Raw genomic sequence first — 22984 nt, 5'->3', positions numbered from 1 at the left:
GCATTTATTTCTCCCAAAATACACACATTTCTATATAACTTTGCTAAGCACATTCCCCCCAAATACAATGCAGTTGTGTATGTTACCATCACTAATAGAGGAATTAAAAAAAAAAATCCACCTTCCCAGTACAGGCATATGCAGTTTTGTCTAAATTCCTGGGCCAGAGGACATTTCAAAATTTGGGAGCAGCGTGAATTTTGAAGGAGGGCTTTGTTGAAATATGATGCAAATTTTCATGGAGTTTTAAATTCAGTTATTGATGCTGAAAAGCCCCCTGAGCGAACACATTCAAAACTGACGAGAGTGGAAATCTGGTGTAGAGAGCCAGTGTGGTGTAGTGGTTAAGAGTGGTGGACTCGTAATCTGGTGAACTGGGTTCGCGTCTCCGCTCCTCCACATGCAGCTGCTGGTGACCTTGGGCTAGTCACACTTCTCTGAAGTCTCTCAGCCCCACCCACCTCACAGAGTGTTTGTTGTGGGGGAGGAAGGGAAAGGAGAATGTTAGCCGCTTTGAGACTCCTTCGGGTAGTGAAAAGCGGGATATCAAATCCAAACTCTTCTTCTTCTTCTTTACTCTGATATAGCAGGGATGGAGGGGAGACACCCTGTGGTCCTCCATCCAGATGGTGTTGGGACTCAAACTCCCATTAGACTCAGCCAGAGATGATGGGAGTTGGGAGTCTAGCAACAACTGGAGGAAGGCCGTAGGTTCCCCACCCCTGAACTAGACACATGTCCCAACCAATCAGGGATCACATATTAAATGCATATTAAAGCAAGGAAGGGGAACCTATAGCCCTCCATAACCCACAGCGCCACCCACGTCCTCAACCAAGTTAGCACTGCTCTTTTGCAGAAGAGATAACCAGGAGCCCATGGCTGTGCAAGTGTCTGCTTTATTAAAGAGACGTTTTCAGAAACAGACAAGGACAGTCCCGGCTCTCCCCTCCGCCCCCACGCCGCCCTCAAGGCTGATGAGGGGCAAGCAAGGCTTGTTGTGCTGAGACCCAGCTTGGCGGGAACGGGGGGACGGGACTCCTCCTCGGTCGTGTTGGGGACACTGACGTTCCAGTGCATCAACGGCAAGTAGACTAAAAGGAAAACGGGCTCCGGCCTGACCCACGGCGGAAAGCAGCCGTTTCGTCGCGACACTCCAAAATGGCACTGCAGAAAAACAGCGGTCCCAACGTGGCTGTTTCACAACCCAACCTCCTCTTGTGCTCGTGGCTGTGGACCTTCGCTTCTTCCTTGCTGGCTGGATGGTAGAGATGGGGGAGATTGCAAGGCAAAGCAATGGGGGGGGGGAAGAATTGAGGGAGGGAAATATTGGAAAAGGGGGGAAAGGACAGAAACGATGTTCCCACGGTGGAAGAGGATGGAGGACAAGGTGCTAAGAGTTAATAAAATGATTAAAAGAAGCCCCTCTGCTCGTTCTTGGCGCCTTCGGCGGGCAGTAGCGAGAGAGAGGCATGCCTGGGAGGTTGAGTCTTTTTAAATAAATAAAAGAGGTAACTGAATGATATATTTACAAGACCACACAGGGTGGGAGAGGGAAGGGAAAACTCAAGACACTCCCCACCCCAAAGCAGCAACATGCTTCGCATTGGACTGTCCACCAGAACACTGCCTGGCAGCAGCTAATGGCAGCCCAAGTGCGCAGGCAAAAAGAAAGGCAGGGTGAGAAGAGTCTCTTGGTCCTGGAGGGCCAACCGGCAGCAGGCCAGCGCCACTGAGAAGGGAGAAAGCCCTCGCCCCGTTGTGCATCGAGGGTGGGGATCACAGGGTGCTCTCCAGCGTGTTGTAGTTGTCCTTAAAGCTCTTGAGCTCCAGGAAGTGCTTGGCTCTCTTGCTCTTCTGGCTGGAGGGCAAGTAGGTGACCTGGATGGTGGTTGGGCCGGAAAGGTCAGGCGAGAGGGTCAGGTCCTTGGCTGCGGACTGGTGCTGCCGCTGGCTGCTGCCTCCTCGGGCCTTGATGCTGTGCCGGGAGAGAGGGGGAGAGGGAAATGAGCAGTTGCCGGATTAGAGAGCGGCTGCATAAGCACTGTATCCAGAGAAGCTGATAGATGCAACTAACTTGGGTTCGTTCATTTCGGGAAGAGGAGATGCCGGGGATCGAACCAACGACTTCCCCTTTGCAAGGCAGATACTCTACCGCTGAGCTATGGCTTTTGCATAGTGTTGCCGATTTGTGCGAGGGATTTACAGGTCTCCCAGCACACTGCACAATTCTCCCAGATGTAAGAAGGTGATTATCAAAAGAACAACCCCCTCCCCAGCCCCAGCCCCAGGACTTACATTGCCGCCAGCTCATACAGAGCTTCACGATACTTGAGGAATTCTGTCTTCCCGAATGTCTGAGAAACAAACACACACACAAAAATGGGTCAAGAATACCAGGTGGTTTAGCATTCTGGGTCATGCCTGCCCCAGAACATCTCACTCCCACCTATGAAGCATAGAGGCAAAAAGAAGACATAAAGAATTCAGAGTACAACAGCATCAGGCGCACCCCTCAGAACGGGCGATTGCTGAGTGTTGCAACCCCGTTTAGCTGAGCATTGGAGAAGGTCCTTTCAGGGCTGGAGGCAAAAGATCGCCATATCAGCAGCACACTTGTCATGGGGACGGAGTGTCAGGGCATCTCTCACCATGCAACATACAAACACATACACACACACACACACGTCCCAGACTGAAGGCAAAGATGATCTACAAGGGTGTTGTGTCTATTAACACTGTGGCCAGAGCGAAAGGCCATCATATTGCTATCACAGTTGACACAGATTAAATGTACAGTGGTACCCCTGGTTATGAACAGGATCTGTTCCGGAGCCCCGTTCGTAACCTGTGACGTGCACAACCTGAAGAGCCGCATCTGCGCATGTGCGCGACGTGATTTTTTTTGGCAGATTAACACGTGACATCACTGCGCGTGACATCACTGCATGCTTCTGCGCATGCGCAACGTGGCGAACCCGGAAGTAACCCCCTCCATTACTTCCGGGTCGCCGCGGTGCGTATCCCGAATGTATGCATCCTGAAGTGTTCATAACTACAGGTATGAGTGTATGTACAATCAGAAACAGCAGACGTAGGCTACCTCCGATCACGCCAAGGAACTGAACACCTGCATCAAAAGAGGTGGCTGGGGATTCCCCCCACAACCCAATAGCTGCATTCCTTTCTGGGTAACACATGTCAGTGGTGGGCGGGGCCAAAGGCAAAAGTGGGTGGGGCAACCGATGTAAAATGTTGCCTTTGAACAATAAGATAGTTCCTACACATACCACTCTTGACTCACCACCTAGAGAAGGACGTTCTAGGACACCGGGCAAAAATATCAAACAAGGGCACAAATCAGGCAGCTGGGGGATATGGATGGGAAAGAGGAGGAGAATCCAGAGGGCCAGACAAAGGTTGTATTTGTGTGTGTGTGTGTGTCCCCAATGTCCCCTACCCCTGATCTAAAGGGGATAGGGGGCGGGGCCCATTTTAAGGCTGTCTGCCACAGAAGGAAAAAGGGAAGCCAATACTTTCAATGCTAGTGCATCAGCTTCCCCCAGCCCAACGCCCTCAGGGATTAAAGGAGTTGTGGTTTAACAACGTTCTTGGACTCCCATCAACCTCAGCTGTCAGCATGGCCAATGGTCAGAGATGATGGGTGCGCAGTCAGAGTTCTCAAGATGCTTTTGAAGTCCCAGAGTCTCGTTCCACAGCACTCTGGGCAGAGACTACTCACCCCTGTGCCGTAACGGGCGCTCTCGTACCCATCCAGGAGTATGTCAATCAAAGTCTTGCGGACGCCTTTGAAGGGGGTGCTGGAGTTCCGAAGGTCCACCAGGTAGGTGCGGAAGTTCTTCCCGATCAAGGATCTGGGGTGCCTGCCTTCAGAGGAGAAGGGGATCTCTATGGTGTGTAGGGGGGGGGGGAACAGAGAGTGTGTGAATACGAGCAGGAAATGTAGCGACCAGGCCAGACAGCTTAACATTCGTTTTCTCACCTGAATCCCTGATAGCGTCCAAGGCCTTCATCCTGTATATGTAGTTATAGCAAACTGCAATAAAAGGAGACAGCCCAGAGGCCTGAGTCAGTTTGCATCTCTGTGAACATTCATTCCCTCTTCTCCCGCCCCCTTGGCATGAATTAGTAAACAGTACATGGGCTTCGAGGCGACTCCAGTTGAAGGAGGCGAGAGTCGTCGTGGGACAGCAGCCGGGGCTCATACTTGATGTCCTGAACCCGCGATAGTCGGATGTCAATCTCCTCCTTCAGGCCCTGAGCAGGTAAAGGGGAAGGGTCAGAGGTGAGGGGCACGGCACATGGTTTGCACACCGAAACATCCCACAGGTATCCATAAACCTAACAATTTGCTCCCCTTTCAATAGCACACAAAGACCAGCCACCCAAGGCTACCTCACCTCTGCCTGATGGTAGGGGTGGCCCTGGATCTGGAAGGCCACGGTCTTCAGCAAAAGCAGAGCCAAGAAAAGCCCTTGGCCAGGACCCTAGTGAAAGAGCACCAATCAAAATCTTTTAAAACGATGCATCATGAATATTGCAGCAGCACTGCCAGTCTCCCTTCCTGGGAAATCTCTAAGTGCCAACCAGACATCAGCAATAGCTTTGAGTGAAGTTTGAAGATAGCCACTTCCGGGTAGGAATGCAGAAGATCCAACAGACCAATAGCAAAGCTCGTTCTCTGGGCGTTAACCCATAGGCAGGCAAAACAGCACCGTCAGAAAGGGCCATAGCTCAAACAGAAGGTCCCAGGTTCAATTGCTGACATCCCCAGGCAGGGCTGAGAGAGAAAGACTCCCTGCCTGAAGTCCTGGAGAGTTGCTGCCAGTCAGGATAGACAATACTAAGAAAAATGGACCAATGATTTGACTTGGGATAAGATACTTTCCTGTCTTTCTATTGAGGCAAAGGAGGGAGGGGTTAGTAGGCTTATGTTATGCTGTGATAATATAATGGGGGTGGGGAGGAGGAGTTTGGATTTGATATCCCGCTTTATCACTACCCGAAGGAGTCTCCAAGCGGCTCACATTCTCCTTTCCCTTCCTCCCCCACAACAAACACTCTGTGAGGTGAGTGGGGCTGAGAGACTTCAGAGAAGTGTGACTAGCCCAAGGTCACCCAGCAGCTGCATGTGGAGGAGTGGAGACACGAACCCGGTTCCCCAGATTGCAAGTCTACCTCTCTTAACCACTACACCACACTGGCACCACACTGGGGAGAACAATGCTCGTTGACTTGAGCAAAACTATATAGTACAAAGAGATAATAAACAATAATAAATATTGTTATGTCTTCAGAGTTTCCCCCTGCCAGTAGTCATTTCATTTTCTAAACTAAACATTCCTAAACACTTATTAGGGCTGGGCGACATATCAACATATTGCCCAAAACTGGTCTGAAATCAGTATCGTTATATCAGTTTCATAATTTCTGACCTGGCAATATATTGTGAATCATTATGTGTGCTTGCTAGGCAAAAAATCACAATGTGGGGGAAACCGTGAAGCCAAGCAATGCTTCTCAATTCCTGCAGCACCAGTTAACTGCCGGCTCAGCTCTCCCTCGCTGTCTCCTGCAGGGGGCCAGCGAATCGTAAGAGCAGGCGCCAGCAAAAAGCACAATGGGGTAAAAGCTGTAAAGCCAGCCAATGTGTCATCCTTATTTCAGACACTGTAATGTATCGATATACCATGCGGTTTAGCTAGTGATATATCACAATGATGAAAACCAGGTATCACCCAGCCTAATACAGTACACTACTTATTTTTATTTATATAGCTCAGGGCTCCTGAAACTAAGGCCTGCAGGCCGGATGCGGCCCAATCGCCTTCAAAATGCGGCCCACGGGCGGTCCAGGAATCAGCATGTTTTTACATGAGTAGAATGTGTCCTTTTATTTAAAATGTATCTCTGGGTTATTTGTGGGGCCTGCCTGGTGTTTTTACATGAGCAGAATGTGTCCTTTTATTTAAAATGCATCTCTGGGTTATTTGTGGGGCATAGGAATTCGTTCATATTTTTTTCCCAAAATATAATCCGGCCCCCCACAAGGTGTGAGGGACAGTGGACTGGCTGGCCCCCTGCTGAAAAAGTTTGCTGACCCCTGATATAGCTCAATTCCAGGACCGTATGCTCCCAAACAAGGATTATACATCAACCAGGATCAGGAAGCTTTTCAGTCAGAGGGCCACATTCCCTTTCAAGAAAAATGAACATCATATTTTGGCTGCAGTTCATTCATTTTCAGCTTTGCATTCTTGTTATAAAAAAGCGCGCCTAGACATTCCGTCGTTGCGCCCGTAACCTAGGTTTAAGGTGTCATTTAGCTCCTGGCTTTCTTATCTCAGTTTCTAATGCTGCTCCTGTTGTTTCCAGAGACTGGTATTCGGAAGCATTTTTGTCTCTGACCATGGAGGCAGAGCCACCAACAGCTTTATCCTCCATGAATTTGTCTCATCCAGGTTGGAGGCCCTCCCTGCCTCCTGCGGAGCGAGTGCAATTGTTTAACCATGTGCTGCACAAAGAAGCACTTTATTTAAACCGGTCTGAGTCTTGTATAGGAAGAGAATCCCTAGGAACAAACAGAGAGGCCTGGAGGGCGGCGCACAGCTCCTAGACCCGAGGTTCCCCAGCCCTCCTTTAAGTCTCCCTCCTAACCCTAAAACAGGGTTGCCTGCCAACAAACCTTTGGTGCGTGCTGCCCAACTGGCACATGGGGGCCACGGCGGGACTTCATGGCGAAGCGCATGATCTGCCTCTTGACAAATATGAAGAGTAGCACAAAGACCTGGGGAAAAAGCCAGAAAAAAAATGCTGAAACGGTATCACAGACCTGAAGCAATCCTGACCCCTTCCCACAATCTGCCCACAGGGATTTACTTCCTGCACGAAAGTATCTATAATGAGAATACATTGTAGACGAGCCAGCAAAACGATGCTGCGGCACAAGAGGCCAATACAATTGTGGGTTGCCGTCAACCTGGGCATCATGCCCGAGACGTGAGTAGGCACCACAGTACTGAGCACTGGAACGGCTGGTTTCCCTGCAGGGCCGGTTCTAGGCAGTCAAGACCCATTCAAAGAAAAAGAAATCAAAAATGGAAAGGATTCAGTGAGTTTTGAATCTGCAGAAGGATCCCTTTGCACAGAATGTGAAACTGGAGGAGTTGTCATTGTAGCTCCAAAAAGCTGGAATTCTGCTGCGCGAAAGAGGTCCACTTCCGTCTTTTCCCACAGGTGGCATCAACCTAAGAGGGACCTGCAACGTGTCCAACCTGCCCCACAGAGGGCTGGAGAGGGCTAACAAAGGTCGCTCCAGCGCAGAATCCTAGAGTTGGAAAGGACTACGAGGGTCATCTAGTCCAACCCGCTGCGATGCAGGAATCTTTTGCCCAACGTGGGGCTCGAGCCCGCGACCTGGACATTAAGCGTCTCATGCTCTCTAGCAACTGAGCACAAGCTTTTTTGTGTGTGTGAGAGAGGGAAACTGATGCCGCAGTAGAATTTGTGAAGCTTTCTCAAAACGTGCGGCTTCTTCGCAGGCTGTACCGGTTGCTGCTACCTCGCAGGGTTGTCGCGGGGTAAAATCTGGGAGCTCCTACCTAGCAGGGTTGTTGTGAGGGAGAAACGGCCGCGGCTTCAGAGGAGAACAGAAGGGTATGAAGAGATAAGTGGAATAGCGACGGGGCCAAAGGCGTGCATGGAAAAAGGGAGACCCGGGGAAAGGAGGGGAGGCGCTTAATGTTGCCAAGGCGACGCTGCGGTTTCCCCTCCCCCCCCCGAGCGCCCTTTACGGGACCCCCACCCCCCAGCGCCTCCCCTCCCTCCCTTCAGCGCCCCAATAGGGGCCGCCCTTCCTTCCTCGCTCCTCAGCGGCGTTCGCTCCGGTCGCCTTTCCCGCCAGGCGTTTGTCCTCACCAGGCTCCCGTAGGCCATGATCAGCACCACGTTCACCCCGGAGAGCCAGTTGCTGGACTGGGGAGGGGGGGAAGAGGAGGACGACGAGGAGGAGGAGGTAGAGGACGCCGCCATCCCCGGCCCTGGCGCCTGGCCTGGCCCGGCCGCCCGAAAGGGCCACACAACATGGCGGGCGCCGAAGCCGGGATGCGCCCCCGTCACGTGACGCCCCCGTCACGACGCAGTCCCTAACACCTCCCGCTCGACTTCAGACTCTATGGTTTCGGGAGGGCGGGGGAAGAGGAGAGTCGTGTCAGGTGACCGGAAGGAGGCGATAACATGTGGGGGGAGGAGACATAAAAAAGTGTGTGTGTGTTGTGGTGGGGAGGAATACAGTAATGGCAAATGCTGAACTGAGTGAAGCCGAAAGCAAAATTATATAGCAGGGAGCCTACCAATAAAGGCAGGTTTTTTGGGACGGGGCTGGGAATGTGAGGGTCACGTGGCCCGGATAGTGGGAGGAGGTTACGGGGGCGGGCGAATGAAGGCCTGGGGTTACCCACTCAGTGGAATGTGAGTGACATTTCCGGTTTCCAATGGGACGTCGCCACGTGCAGGACCAACTCGGAGAGAAAGGGATAGGGTCAGTACGTACACAGAATTTCTGTAACTGAAAGGGAGAGCTGTGCGTGAGATAGGGCCCATTCTCTAGTTTACGAGGCGGCAATTGGTGGCCCTCCGGTTGTTGTCAGTCTCACATCCAGCAGGGCCAATGGTCAGGGATGATGGGAATTGTAGGTCCTAACCCACTGTTGTTGTTGTTGTTGTTCAGTCGTTCAGTCGTGTCCGACTCTTCGTGACCCCATGGACCAGAGCACGCCAGGCACGCCTGTCTTTCACTGCCTCCCGCAGTTTGGCCAAACTCATGCTAGTCGCTTCGAGAACTCTGTCCAACCATCTCATCCTCTGTCGTCCCCTTCTCCTTGTGCCCTCCATCTTTCCCAACATCAGGGTCTTTTCTAGGGAGTCTTCTCTTCTCATGAGGTGGCCAAAGTACTGGACCCTCAATTCAGGATCTGCCCTTCTAGTGAGCACTCAGGGCTGATTTCTTTAAGGATGGATAAGTTTGATCTTTTTGCAGTCCATGGGACTCTCAAGAGTCTCCTCCAGCACCAGAATTCAAAAGCATCAGTTCTTCGACAATCAGTCTTCTTTATGGTCCAGCTCTCACTTCCATACATTACTACTGGGAATACCATAGCTTTAACTATACGGACCTTTGTCGGCAAGGTGATGTCTCTGCTTTTTAAGATGCTGTGTAGGTTTGTCATTGCTTTTCTCCGAAGAAGCAGGCGTCTTTTAATTTCGTGACTGCTGTCACCATCTGCAGTGATCATGGAACCCAAGAAAGTAAAATCTCTCACTGCCTCCATTTCTTCCCCTTCTATTTGCCAGGAGGTGATGGGACCAGTGGCCATGATCTTAGTTTTTTTGATGTTGAGCTTCAGACCATATTTTGCGCTCTCCTCTTTCACCCTCATTAAAAGGTTCTTTAATTCCTCCTCACTTTCTGCCATCAAGGTTGTGTCATCAGCATATCTGAGGTTATTTCTATAAGGGTCTACTCTTGGGTAAAACATAGTTCTACGAAACCCTCTGTATCCAACGAGAACCGGAAGTGGCCGCTGACGATAACTGCACCTATCCTATATATACCCACCTTCCCTTTTTCAACCTTGGCCATGTGAGTTCTCGCAGGGAGGCGTCACGTGGTTCCTTTAAGAAGGCGGGGCCGGGGAAAACGTTCGGGGCGGGGGGAGGCTGCGAGGGGCGGGGAAGAGTGCGAAAGCGCGCCGGGATAAAGACGAAGAGCGGGCGAACTGACGGACAACAGAAAGGGGGCGTGGCCCGGCCTCCCCCGCCGCCGCCCGTCACGTGACGCGGGCCGAAGCCGCGCCGCGGCCCTCCCTCCAATCCCCGCGCGCGCGCGTCACGTGGTGGGGGCAGAGGGGCGGCCGCGGCCGCGTTGGGTTAGTTGTCAGTGTGTGTGGCGGCGGCGGAGGAGGAGGAGGCGGTGGAGACTCAGGTAAAGTTGGCGGCCGCGCCGGGAATTGTGCGCGGGCCCTTTAAGCTGCGGCTCCGCCCCTTCCCCCCCACCATATCATAATAATAAATCCCTTCTTTAATACATAGTTTATATATGTATTTATATATATATGTATCTGTATTTTGTGAGGGGATTTTCCCCCTCCCCTGGGCTTAAAAAAGGAGCTTTCCGTGGAGGGTGAGTAGAAGGGGAAAAGTCCGGCCGGCAGTAATTGTTCGAGGAGGCGGTGGAGCTGCTGGGCCTTCCGAGGGAGGGAGGGAGCGAGGGCGGGGGAAGGGGGCGTGAGGAGGGGAGAGTTCCGGTCTCGAGCGCCACCGCGGCCTAGTCGGCCAGAGCGAAGCCGGGGACTTGCGTAGCGCGCCAGGCTGGGGCAGGGAGGGGCTGAGTCGGGCTGAACCAGGCGGGACCGATTCCCCCCCCCCCGCTCAAACTTCTTCGAGGTCGATCCTTTTCCCCACAACCTCTGGGTAGGTAAAGTAATCCTCCCCCTTCTTCTTACTATGGTTATTACTCTCATTACTATTTTTAAAGCATTCCTCCTCCTCGCCCCACCTTGAGGCCCTTTGGGCTGTTTCCGCTTCCAGAGAGCTCCGTGGACCGGGGAAAAGAGAGAGGGGAGTCTTTCTTTCCAACTCTTCCCCCCCCCACTCCAAAGCCTTTACCGCAAGCAGAACCCCACCCTTCACTGCAAACCGATCCTTCTTCCCGGACAACCAGGCCTGGGGGGAGTTTCCTGCGAAGGTGGGGGATACTTTTCTTTTCCTCTCTAGAAAGCCGGATCCATTGTCCGTTCCTACCAAGACCGCTTGTTTCTCTCTGTTTCTCTCCCCCCCCCCAGGTGTAAAAAGCTGGTAAATTTGGCTGCTGGCGGTGGGGAAGGGTGAGAGTTAGACGACTTCTCTTTTCAGCCCCCCCCCCCCACAGATCTGTAAACATTCCCCAAGTAGCCATTAAAAACCTGCACGTGGAAACAATTTAAAAATAAAAAAGTCAGGGGAGGAGAGAAAGTTCCTCAATCTCCTCTTTCTTCTTTCGTTTTTTTGTTGGGGGGGGGGGCGCGGAAGAAACAACAGCTTGTGCCAAGTTTGCAGCAGCGTTCTGTTTCCGAGTAACTCTGAAGCTAGGTTGGGCTTCTTCTAGCTGCAGTCCTTTGGGCGCTGAAGTAAAGAGGTAAGCTCCATTGTACAAAGCGGGACTACGGCGGATGAGTCTTATCAGTGGCTACGAGTCGTCATGGTTATATATTTCGTCCCATATCAAAGGCCTCTGAACGCTGGTTTCTTGAGGACCGGTGCTGCTGGAACTTCAGAAGATGAGTCTCATTCGTGGCTACAAATCATCATAGCTCTATTATGTCCTCCCTTATCAAAGGCCTCTGAATACCTAAGGATCAATGCTCTTGTGCTGATGCCCATCTTGAGGGCTTCTCAGAAGTTTTTAGTTGCCACTTTGAGAACAAGATGCAGGACTAGATGGACCTTTGGCCAGATCTTGCAAGACTCTTCTCACCTTATTACTTTGTAAGTTTAAGCTGCTAGACTGCAACTCAGTGCATCTCTTACTATAAAGTTACCTCATGCAAGTGGTACTTAACTTCTGAATAAACTGTTAACTGGCTATAAAACTCCCCCCTTTATTATGCTAAATAATTTTCTGGACTGTTCCTTAAACTCCTAACTGCGTCCTTGGATTTTAAAAATATTTTTGGATACTGCCCTTCCTTTAAAGAATTCAGGATGTGTCCCCCCCTTATGTGGGAGGGTTACCTTGCTCTACTTAACCCTCACTGTTTTTGCTTGAAGATGAAACAGCATAACTGGCCTCGGTGAACATTGTGACTGAACAGTGTTTCGGATCCAGGTCTCTGAAGCCTGTGTTGCACTGGTGCTGAACTTCCTTATCAGATTACTCTTGCGACTTTGTCTAGGACACTTTGCGAAGACCTCTGGTGCCAGGCAGACAGATGGGGCACTGAAAGAACCAGGATTCCCTCGGTGCCGGAAGCTTTCAATCCAGAGGGTGTGGTGTTTACGAAAAGAGACTTCAAATACTGCAGAGCTTCTTGTTGTCCTTTCCTTTAAAAGCTAACTACCACCATTCTCCTGAGGATTCTGTCACTCAGTGGGGTTTGCGTAATGGTGTTTCTGCTTGTATTGCAGGACAGCTAGCTCATTTTTCCTCAAACCTTGGGAGTTTGCGTTGATCTCCGTCACTCTTCTCTCTTCACTGCCCCCGCCGGCCAGGCCATCTGCTCCAAGTGACCAGTACCATTTCTAGGGCCTCCACTTTCCACATGGCAATTCCAGTTGAGATTTGGTGCCTTTTGAGAAAGCTGACTACCTGCAGCTCCATGGCCAGTCCTTGCTTAGCATTCTGCTTCTGCTTCTGCTTCCCATCCTTCGAAAGGCCCTCTTTTTGTGCCAGAGAACTTGCATCAGTGCAGCACAAACACACGTGGTTCTGCTGTTCTTGCTATTCAGCATCTTCTCTTCTGCCTGGCTTCTTCAACCTAAGTTCTTGCTTCTCAGAAAGTGATTCTTAATAACGTACATTGCAATCCTAACCATGTCTACTTTAGGAGTGTCAATGAGGCTTGTCCCAGGTAAGTGGGTTTAATTTTGCAGCCTCTGTGCTTTTAAAAGACAGTAGATGGAACAGTTTAATCCTTGGGGCAATCCCTCTGTAACTTAGGCTGCTGATAATTTTTGTCTCGAGGACAAGGAACAGAACCAGTGAGTGACCAGCTTTGTTGCTTATTTATTTGTTTCTCCTTTCTGAAGCTTAGGATTTGTGCTAATAGTCCTTTTCCCTCCCTTGCTCTTTAGAACAAGTTGTTGGGCTTCATCTCCCATCAGCCTCAGCATGCCCAATGGTTGAGGGATGATGGGATTTGCAGTCTAGCAACCTCTGGAGGGCCAAAGGATCCCCATCCATGCTTCAGGAGTTTAAGGGGTCAGGCATCACACAACAAAAGTCAACACTTTTGCCATTATTTCTCTCCTAAAGCGGTTCTTGTAACTAACCAAAATAATACCATAAACTTTTTCATAATGAGAAAATAGAGTCCAGCAGGTAAGATCCTTTTTAGGTGTTATTATTATTATTACTACTACTACTAATGAATAAATCATATTTACAACTAAATACATATACTGCTGTACAAAACAGATTTCAGGGTGAAGGTGTATAGCTTTTTAGTAAAGTGTGTTTGGATTGTGATCTCCTGCGCAGTCCAGTCCTATGACTCCAAACCACATCTCACTGACTTACTTCAGTGGGGCTAAGTCACAGAATACTGCACCCTTAGGTACAAAAAAAGTTTTGCTAAAGGGAAAATTGCTTTTTTTTTTTTTGCGTGTACCTGTGTTTTTCCATCTATAGCTGTGAAGTTTGCCTGCTCAGGTTGCCAGAAGCATAAACACACTGTCAGCATCACTGGCCTTTCCCAGTATCTATTCTCTCCAGCAAAGAATAACCATCTTTCTTATTGCTTTGTTCTTAGAACCTTGGAGTCCCAGAAGATGCTTTTTGGGACCAGATCTCTTCTTTGACATGGGGGTATTCATCACTAAAGGGTCAGTCAGACCCATGACAGCCTTTCTTACAAAAAGAAGGCTACATATCGCTCTGGGAGACCTTGTTTGGAACATAGAACTCAGTCCATTAGTCCAGTTAGCTCAGTATTGTCTCCACACTGGGTAGCAGTGGCTCTCTGGAGTTTCCAACAGGGGTCTCCTGTCCCTACCTGGGATTAAACCTGGGGTCTTCTACATGAAAAGGATGTGAAGCAGGGCTTTGGGTCATCCGTGGAACTTTTTCTTTGTTTAGTGATTAAGAATTCAAGCTATGAGCTGAACATCGGCAGTGCTCTTGGGCGGGGTACAAATAATAAATTATTATTATTATATATTATGGGGTGTCAGATATTTAGGAATAAATTTCCATTGGGAGAGCAACACTGCCTTATCAATTCGTACTGAATAGTAATAATGGGAATCCTAGCACTGACCCATCTTACTAATTATTTTAAAGATGGTTGAAGTAGTGTGGATGAAAGGCTTTGAGTATTGTATAAATATTGTTTCTAATGCTTAATTATCCCGAGTGAACTGAAACCAATAGCTTTTCATCCTGGCCCTACCTGTGATCTCAGGTAATAGTGGCTGTTCTCCGTTAAAGAAACTCATCACATTACATCCTTCATCTCTTTATTTTCTTTAGCTATCTATATCAGTATTTTCAGCCTTCCCCCCCTCCCACAGCTTGTCTGGATCTTTCTGTGTTCTTTCTGAGTTTCTTTTCTCTCTCTGCAAAATCTTCTCCAGCTTATCTGTGTCTGTCTTGAAATTTGGCTTCCTGCGCTGAAGGTGGTTCTTGGTAGTGAGTTTCCGTGGTGTCCAGACTGGTGTGATTACACTGTTTAACTCTTATTCTTGATGGTGCAGTGATCTGTAGGGACTGAGTAATCCAGTTGGATTCTCTCCAAATTCCCAGCTGTGGGTACTGAGGGCGCCTGAATAGACCCCTAAAAGCCCCCAGACCTGTGTGGGAATGAAACATGAAAGCAATGGATAACTATAGATTTCTGTCATTCACTCGAAGGCCTACTCACGTATAAACAGGAAGTTTATTCTACCCACGAGATGGAAGCCGCTGGCGTTGTAATACAGGAAGTGCACTGAGGCTCCTTTTTATGCCAACTCAGGGAGGTATTTATGGTCAGGACCTGAGCATAAATAGCCCCACATTGCTTCCCTTGGAAGGCCCTGTAATTTGTAGGGACCAAAAAGGAGTGTAGGGGAAGAGAGCCACCTCAATGTCATCTGAGTATTTTGAAGCTGCATTATACATTAACTAATTGAAGCTGCATTAATTTGTAGTATTCAGCACAGTAGAATTTGATGAAGGCTGAGGTTTGGATAACTTTAGAAGAGGATGAGACAGATTGATGGAGGAGGGAGAGGCCTATTAGCCATGATGGCTAATTTGGAATCTGTCTGCCTCTGGATCCCTGTTGCTCTCACTTTTCTGTCCTGTTTTTGTGGCCTTCTTGGGACATATCTGCCTGGTTATGTGGAGTAGGCTGCTGGAATGGATGCTAGACATTTGCTGAGATCCATCAGGGCTGCTCTGACTGGCAGCAGCTCCCCAAGGTCTTGGGCAGTGACGTCGTTCCCAACCTTTTTGGAAAGGTCTAAAAATAAAACTCTTGTTATGGCATATTGCATGCGGAACAGGTTCATGCTAATTGTTGTTAATGTTCTCCCATCTTTGTTTTTTTAAAAAGAAAATTCAAGTAAAACAGACTCTGAACTACAAAAGCCAGCTTATTTTAACACAAACCGTGACTACAGGCTGCTGGGCTCTAGAGGTTTGTCTTCAGCAAGGTTTTCGATTTTGTTGAAGCTGTGAGGATTTTTTTTTTGGGGGGGGCACTGTCCTGAAGCCATCCTGCAGAACTGAGGGTTAAAAGTTCTGTGTTCTGTATGCAGAGCTGCTTAGCTCACTGCTGAGAAGCAGTTGTTTAGCTGCTGTCTGACCTCACTTCACTAAGCTATGGCCTTTCCCCCCCAGCAAGGGAAGTTGCCTTATCTCGAGTCAGACCATTGGTTCTTTTAGCTCAGAATAGTCTATTCTTCACTGACAGCTACTCTCCAGGGTCTTGATCAGAGAGGGGTCTTTACCAAGACATTTTACTGTTCGAGGCAAAGACAGGGTGGTGCGAAACCCTCCCTTTTCCATGTATAAAACCCACCTGGAGTAGCAGTGGAGTCTTTCGTCTGTCTACCACACTTTAGGGCAGCAGGCCTCCAAGGCCTTTCCTGCCTGCTGCCTGACTTCCTCTAATAGATAAGCTCAGTGCTAGAAATTAGCCAGGCGCCAAGTGCGTTTTGCGACTGGCGCAGGTCCAGTTGCGACCACATGGAGGTCTCTGGGTGCTGCGTTAGCAACTGACACCTCCATCTCATCTTTCTTAAGCAGGTAAGCAGAAGAGCTTATTTGTTGCATTTATATCCCACCCTTTTCTCCAAGGAGTCCATGGTTCACCTCCCCCATCTCAGTTAATCCCTACAACGGCCCTGTGAGGTAGGTTAAGAGGTTGCAACTGACTCAAGGTCACCCAGTGAGCTTCATGGCTGAGTAGGGATTGAACCCTTATTTCCCAGGTACTAGTCCGACACTCTAACCACTACACCACACTGGCTTCCTAGAGTCCATCTGCTATGGGGCAGTTCTATAAATTAAGCAGGTAAATAAATATGGGGAAAGCAAAATGTCACTTACAAAAGGATCTGAAATATTTTCTTTGAAGCTTGGATTTGTTTTAATCTGGATAGTTTTATTTGATGTTTTAATGTGTTGTCAAATGTTGCTTTGACTTTTTTTCTTTAAGATATAAAATGGTCTAGAAATGAAATTAATAATAATAATAATAACAAATCTAGACATGCTGTTGTGGTGACCACAACCTAGGTTTAAGATGCCATTTGGCGAATAGCTTATATATCGAGTTTGGTCAGGCTGGCTCTGCCTGCAACCTGAGATCCTTTAATCCCTGTTTGCTGGGGACTGAACCTAGGACCTTCTGTGTGTGCAAAGCATGTATGTTCTGAGCAGCTTGTCTTGCGTCCAGCAGCAAACAAACTGTTCACGTGGGGCAAGCAGGTCATAATGGTTGGTCCTCAGTTGCCTGTGGCTGTAGTCCATACATGAGATAAGAGTGTACAGGCGTTACTGACCCACCAATGGGAGTTTTCGTCCCTTGTTCCAGGCCACTTTGTAACTTGTCTGCCACTCCAGTGCTCAGTTGCTCCTGGCGTGCGCCACTAAGGATCCCGAGAGCCATGTGAGCCGCTTGCCCACGACTCCCATCGCCTGGGAATAATTGCTGGGTTTTTGTGGTCATTCTGCATGTAGATGCCAGAATTCCCTGAGGAACAGTAGGTAGTTGTTGGAGCAAGCCTGTTCCAAGCATGCCTTCCTTTCTGGTGGCCCCATAGAACGTTGTTCTCATATTGGTGTGAGAGAAATGGTTTCCTTCTCTCTCTGTCTTGCTCTCCCGCAATCTCTGTTGGAAGCGCAGTCCCCCTATTGCATGGATGGAAAACCTCAATCCTGGGGCCCTTGGGACTCTTCCCAGACCATGCCACTGCTCTGCACCCTTGTTCAAGGGCTTTTCCCTAGTTGGAATGTACCATTTAACTGTGGCAATACTTCTTGCTTAGCTGAATATAGAATGGTGTGTAGAAATCTTTAGTTCTTGTGTGGCTGGACTGTCACCTACCGTATAACGCCTTTGGCCCTCCAGAGGTTGTTAGATTTCGGTTTTCATCAGCCCCAGTCAGCACACCTGTGGTTAGGGAATTGTAATTCAGTAGCATCTAGGGTTCAAAATGTCTCCTTGTCCCCGATATAATGTTAACAGTTGCATGTGTTTCTCTGCCCATATCTTCCTCTGGCCCTGCACATGTGGCCCCTGGAAGGTTGTGAGGGAATGTGGCCCTTGAATTGCAAAAGTTTCCTTGTCCTCATCCCTACTGCAATAAAAAATACCAATATTTCTGTTGTTTCTGTTCCCTTGCATCACCTAGTATAAAATCTGGTCATGCTTCAGGGCCCCTTTACTCTCCCAAGCAGTTTTTTTTTTATTTAACGGGGAGGGGGAGACTGATGAAAAAGTCTTGTTAACTCATGGGGGGGGGAGAATGATCATTTCTAATAGAACCCATCATTTAGTTGGATTTCTTTATCTGAACGTATCACCAACGTATCTGAAGAAGTGTGCATGCACACGAAAGCTCATACCAAGAACAAACTTAGTTGGTCTCTAAGGTGCTACTGGAAGGAATTTTTTATTTTGTTTTGACTATGGCATACCAACACGGCTACCCACCTGTAATTGGATTTCTTTGTATCTGATTTGGTCAGCATTGGCCACTGTGAATAATAACCCACTAATGAACTTAGGAAGTCAGGTCATTAGCTCATCCAGATCAGTATTATTATTATTATTTTATTTTATGATTTGTACCCCGCCCATCTGCCAGTACAGGACAGGCAGCAGCTCTCTAGGATTTCAGGTAAGGGAGCCTTTTCCCAGCACGACCTGGAGATGCCAGGGATTGAAGCTGGTGCCTCTGAGCTATGGTCCTCCCCTCACACTTAATAGGTGTGGGTTTTGTGAAATGTATGCTGTCTCTGATCCCTTGCGTTCGTAGGCGTTCTTGGTTAAATGCATCTGCAAGGGTACAAATTTCCAGAGTGTTTGTGCCACTGTTTTTATGCACAGATTTATGAGGACCCCCTCTTGCCACTTTATAAAGCTTGGCTTCATTCTTGTTGAAAACTGGTGTGGTCTTGGGGCCACAATCTGAGCCCGAGGACCAGGAAAGACCCTGATTCAGCCCTCGCTTCAAACTCTGATCTTGCGAAGACGACTCCCTGGTGACCAGCACTGAGGGTTGCTGGATGCATCTCAGCTGGAGAAAGTCACTGCCCTGCTCTGAGATGCCAACTTGTCAAAGTTCCCTTTTTTCTTTATTTGTTGCAACACCAACCTGTAACTTTCCATTGGTCATGGAAACTTTCCTTGAGGAGATGGGTTTTGTCAAAGGCTTTTTCACCCAAAGCTGAGAACCAGCTCGGAACTCTCCCCTTTGAGAACTGGAGTAGCGTCTGAGGGATTTGAGGAGTGGACTCTGCTCCTGGGAGATGCGAGTCCTCACAAGCAGATGGTTTTAAGAAGGCATTTTATACCGGGAGGTGGGGCAGAACTGGGAGAAGGAATATTTGACCCCTTGACTTAAGGGATCAGCGGTTGGTTCTTCCATGTTAATCACAAAAGGGAATGTGTCGGCAAAATGTGGCTGGGCCATCTGCTTGCTCGTATCCTTTAAAAAAAACCCTTTTCTTCTTCTCTCTACTCCACAGAGTTCTACCTTGTAAATACTGTTATTTGTATATACTGTAAATGATGACATCGGTGGGCACTAACCGAGCCCGGGGAAGCTGGGAGCAGACGCAGAACCAGGCACAGCACAAACAGAGGCCACAGGTGAGGGCGGAGCAGGGCAGGGTGTCCATGGAAACCAGTTGGCTTTGGGAGGGGAGGAGTCCTCTTGGCTCCCTCACCTTTTCCTTTTTTCCGTTGTGACTAAGATCGCGCTGGCCTAACGTCTTTCCCACGAGACAAAGGAAAACTCCGCACCCTTTCGGGCTGCTCTTAAGCTTGCATGCTTAAGAGCTGAGGCAAAGTTCTGGCTTTGTGGGCAAACACAGGAAGAATCGGAAGGAGAAGGGAAGACTTTTCTTACGCTTCTACCTTTTTAAAGAGAAAACAGTGTTCAAACTTTCTTGATAAGTGTGGCAGGTGAAAGGGCTAATTTCCCAGCCGCTGACTGCTGAACTTGTTGGGATATCTGGATAAAACATCTGGTTGCCTGGGCAGTGAAAGGCTTTTGAAACCACCTCCATTTGCTAAGCCCAACCAGTTGCCTGTATATGCAGGCTTTATCCCTTATGATCACCTTGTTATATTTTGTATTATTCGTTTTTATTACAGTTTTCAAATGTTTGGGTTTCCCCCCAGTTGTGACACAAAGAGGGGAAGAGAGACTGCAAAAGGGGACAATATCTTATCCTTTCTGTTCCAGAACCTCTGCTTTTCCATAAATCTATTAATCTGCGTTCCATGGAAGCATGTTGTGCTATTGATATGTATAAGAAATAGAAAATTAATACCAAATTATTAAGAGAGGTGAACGTAGAGGAGTTGAGTTCTTACGTTGATACCCGCAACAAGCCTTTATCCTTGTTTAACAGAGATCAGAACAGACGACTGGGTGACGTGATGAGAGAGAATTTAAATACGTCTCATCCCTACTTTAGACTGCACTCTGGATCCTCACCCTTAACTGAGGACTAAAACCTCTCAGTCTTAGTGCCAGTGTGTTAGTCTCAGTCAGGGGTCAGCAACCTTTTTCAGCCATGGGCCGGTCCACTGTCCCTCAGACCATGTGGTGGGCCGGACTATATTTTAGGGGGGGGGGGAATGAACAAATTCCTATGCCCTACAAATAACCCAGAGACGCATTTTAAATAAAAGGACACGTTCTACTCATGTAAAAACATGCTGATTCCCGGACCGTCCGCAGGCCAGATTTAGAAGGCGATTGGGCTGTATCCGGCCCACAGGCCTTAGGTTGCCTACCCCTGGACTCTCAGTGTTGGTCCCAGTGTATTTGTACCCAGCTTCTTAGCCAAAAAGCAGAGCAGCTTACACAAACCAGTCCCTGCTCCTTGGGTTTACAATCTTAAGACAAGGGTTAGGGAGAGAAGAAGCAAGCTCAGGTGCAAATTCTTAAAGTTACAGTTCTGAATAGCGTAGTGACATAGTTGGGTCTATGCAGATTCTGAGTGTCTGTACGAGAAAATTCCTCCCTATCAGCTCTGGAAGCTGAGCAGGTGATAAATGTCTAAGGCAGTAGGGCAGGGCTTTGCGCAGCTCTTCCCTTGTAACTTGATGGTGGGAGCTTCGTGGCTTTGGCCTCCTCCCTCGCTGATGTCTGTGGCTGCCTGGCCTTGGAAGTACCCAATTCAGATCTGAGGGCAGAGCGAATGGCAGTGTCCAGCTCATTCTTTACTCAGGCAGCTTCCCTGCTCCCGGCCAGATGCCCCACTTACAGGGCTAACTTGTTGTCTTTCTGCCCTGTTTCATTCTAACACTCCCACCTCTGGCCCTTGTCTCCACAGGCCACTGCAGAGCAAATCCGACTTGCACAGATGATATCCGACCACAACGATGCTGACTTTGAGGAGAAAGTGAAACAAGTAAGTTTTCTGGGATGCTGGAGGACGCGAGGAGAGGGGAAGACTGTTTCTCCAAGGAGAGTGTGCCTTTTAACTCATTGCCCTACCAGTTGTCTTTGATGTCTCCTGGGAGAGAGGAACACGATGGACACACTCATGGCTGCTTTGGATAGCTTGCGGGAGGCACTCGGGTTCAGGGTTTGAAGTCCCGTAACTGGTGACAGTTCCCAGCCAAGTCGACGGATGACCTTATGCTTTGTTGCTTCTCCCTTGGCAGCTGATCGACATCACGGGGAAGAACCAGGATGAGTGTGTCATCGCCTTGCACGACTGCAATGGGGATGTCAACAGAGCCATCAATGTGCTGTTGGAAGGCAACCCGGACACGGTAAATCTGCGGCTTTGCGGGGCTCGGTTAGCAGAGTGGAGTTGCGGTTTGCAAAGGCCTGTTTTTATTCTCTGCTGGGCGAAGGGAGTAGTGTTGGGGAGGGGAGAAGGGCAGCCCGTGTGTAGAACCCATGTCTCAGAAGATGAGGCAGCTCAAGGCATGCCCCATTCTCCTATCTCTGCTAGACTACAATTCCCATCATCCCTCATGACTGGCTGTGTTGACTGCAGCTGATGGGAGTTTGAAAGGAGAGAGGGAGAGACCCAGGAGAAAAGCTGTCAGAGCGAGGTAGATCCGCTATGGGGAGATGTTGAAAAGTCAGGTCATGGGGCACTATAAAATCTGTGTAGGATTCTGTGGTTTAAAGTGTGGGGCTAAGGCAGGGAGGGAGAACAGCTGCCCGAGGGGCTGCATGCCCTACTCCTGGCCTCTCCGCTTAGCTCAGGGGTCAGCAAACTTTTTCAGCAGGAGACCGGTCCACTGTCCCTCAGACCTTGGGGGGCCGGTCTATATTTTTTGGGGGGGAGGCGGGGGGAATTAACGAATTCCTATGCCCCACAAATAACCCAGAGATGCATTCTAAATAAAAGGACACATTCTACTCATGTAAAAACACACTGATTCCTGGACCGTCTGTGGGCCGGATTTAGAAGGCGATTGGGCCAGATCCGGCCCCCGGGTCTTAGTTTGCCTACCCATGGCTTAGCCCAGGGGTCAGCAACCTTTTTCAGCCGTGGGCTAGTCCACCGTCCCTCAGACCTTGTGGGGGGTCGGACTATATTTTTTTTTTGGGGGGGTGAACAAATTCCTATGCCCCACAAATAACCCAGAGATGCATTCTAAATAAAAGGACACATTCTACTCATGTAAAAACTCGCTGATTCCCAGACTGTCCGTGGGCCAGATTGAGAAGGTGATTGGGCCACATCCGGCCCACGGGCCTTAGGCCCCTGACTTAGCCCTTGGAACACGTCCCAGGCCAAACTGCTCCCTAGCCCTGCTTGGCATCCCAAGCATTTGTGGGTGGCTGGAATGTGTCCCTGAGCTCTGATAATGCCTCTCATCTGTTTGGGTGACAGAGAGGGATGTGTTTGTACATTTATTGCGTACCCACTTTTGCCTCACCGCTGACATGTGGCCCTCGGAAGGTTCCCCAGGCGGAAATGTGGTCCTTGGGAAGAAACAGGTTTCCTACCCCCAACCTGAGAAGACTGAGGATGACTCACCTGCTCATCGGCCCAGGCCCAGATCTTGCGATGACCATGACCGACTTCAATGAAACCTGTAGAATGTTTCTTGCATGCACCTCTGAAATTGAACATGTGTTACGTGCATGGAGAGTGGAAATAAATCTTGCCTCTCCCTTCGCAGCACTCCTGGGAGATGGTTGGGAAGAAGAAGGGGGTTTCAGGACAGAAAGACAGCGGGCAGACGGAACCCAGCGAAGAAAGCAAAGAGAACCGAGAGAGGGAGCGGGACTTCAGCCGGCGACGAGGCGGATTGCCAAGAAGGGGCCGAGGGACGAGCCGCGGAAGAGAGTGTACGAGTCGCGACTTTGTGCGGAATAGCTGGCGGTGTGGGGTGGGGCAACGAGACGAGAGGAAAGGTAGCAGATGGTTAGAACCTCACGGCCAGAGATGTGCAGCGTGGGGGCAGTTATGGCTTCCCTGTTGTACCTGGAATTGCCGTGCACGGAGCTTGAAAAATAATCACATTTTGAATTCCTGCTCCACACTTGGGTTTGTTTTGCTTTTTTAATAGTT

At 49.2% G+C, this 22984-nt stretch overlaps 2 protein-coding genes across 15 annotated transcripts in view; one reads left to right on the top strand and one right to left on the bottom strand.

Annotated features, from left to right (window-relative positions):
* Positions 1-1512: 1512 nt before the first annotated feature.
* Positions 1513-8107, bottom strand: C17H1orf43 (chromosome 17 C1orf43 homolog). The gene is made up of 7 exons (XM_033135742.1): positions 7939-8107; positions 6707-6808; positions 4161-4278; positions 4004-4057; positions 3743-3909; positions 2299-2357; positions 1513-1978 (listed from the first exon to the last, which is right to left on the bottom strand). The coding sequence occupies exons 1-7, from the start codon at positions 8050-8052 to the stop codon at positions 1780-1782; spliced, it is 813 nt and encodes a 270-aa protein (XP_032991633.1). The 5' UTR covers positions 8053-8107; the 3' UTR covers positions 1513-1779.
* Positions 8108-9889: 1782 nt separating this feature from the next.
* Positions 9890-22984, top strand: part of UBAP2L (ubiquitin associated protein 2 like) — a 45648-nt gene continuing 32553 nt past the window's right edge. For 12 of the 14 annotated variants that reach the window (XM_033136406.1, XM_033136405.1, XM_033136404.1 and 9 more), the window contains exons 1-5: positions 9890-10003; positions 18956-19079; positions 20777-20854; positions 21111-21221; positions 22593-22761. In XM_033136406.1, the coding sequence (XP_032992297.1) occupies positions 18996-19079; positions 20777-20854; positions 21111-21221; positions 22593-22761 (442 nt within the window). In that variant the 5' untranslated portion in view covers positions 9890-10003; positions 18956-18995. Of the gene's footprint in view, positions 10004-10180; positions 10202-10468; positions 10492-18955; positions 19080-20776; positions 20855-21110; positions 21222-22592; positions 22762-22984 lie in introns of those variants that run through there. The other 2 variants (XM_033136395.1, XM_033136394.1) reach the window with 2 other exon arrangements.

This window comes from Lacerta agilis, chromosome 17 (genome assembly GCF_009819535.1).
Source record: "Lacerta agilis isolate rLacAgi1 chromosome 17, rLacAgi1.pri, whole genome shotgun sequence".
In the NCBI taxonomy this organism is placed as follows: Eukaryota; Metazoa; Chordata; class Lepidosauria; order Squamata; family Lacertidae; genus Lacerta; species Lacerta agilis.
This window is presented reverse-complemented; position numbering and strand designations above follow the sequence as displayed.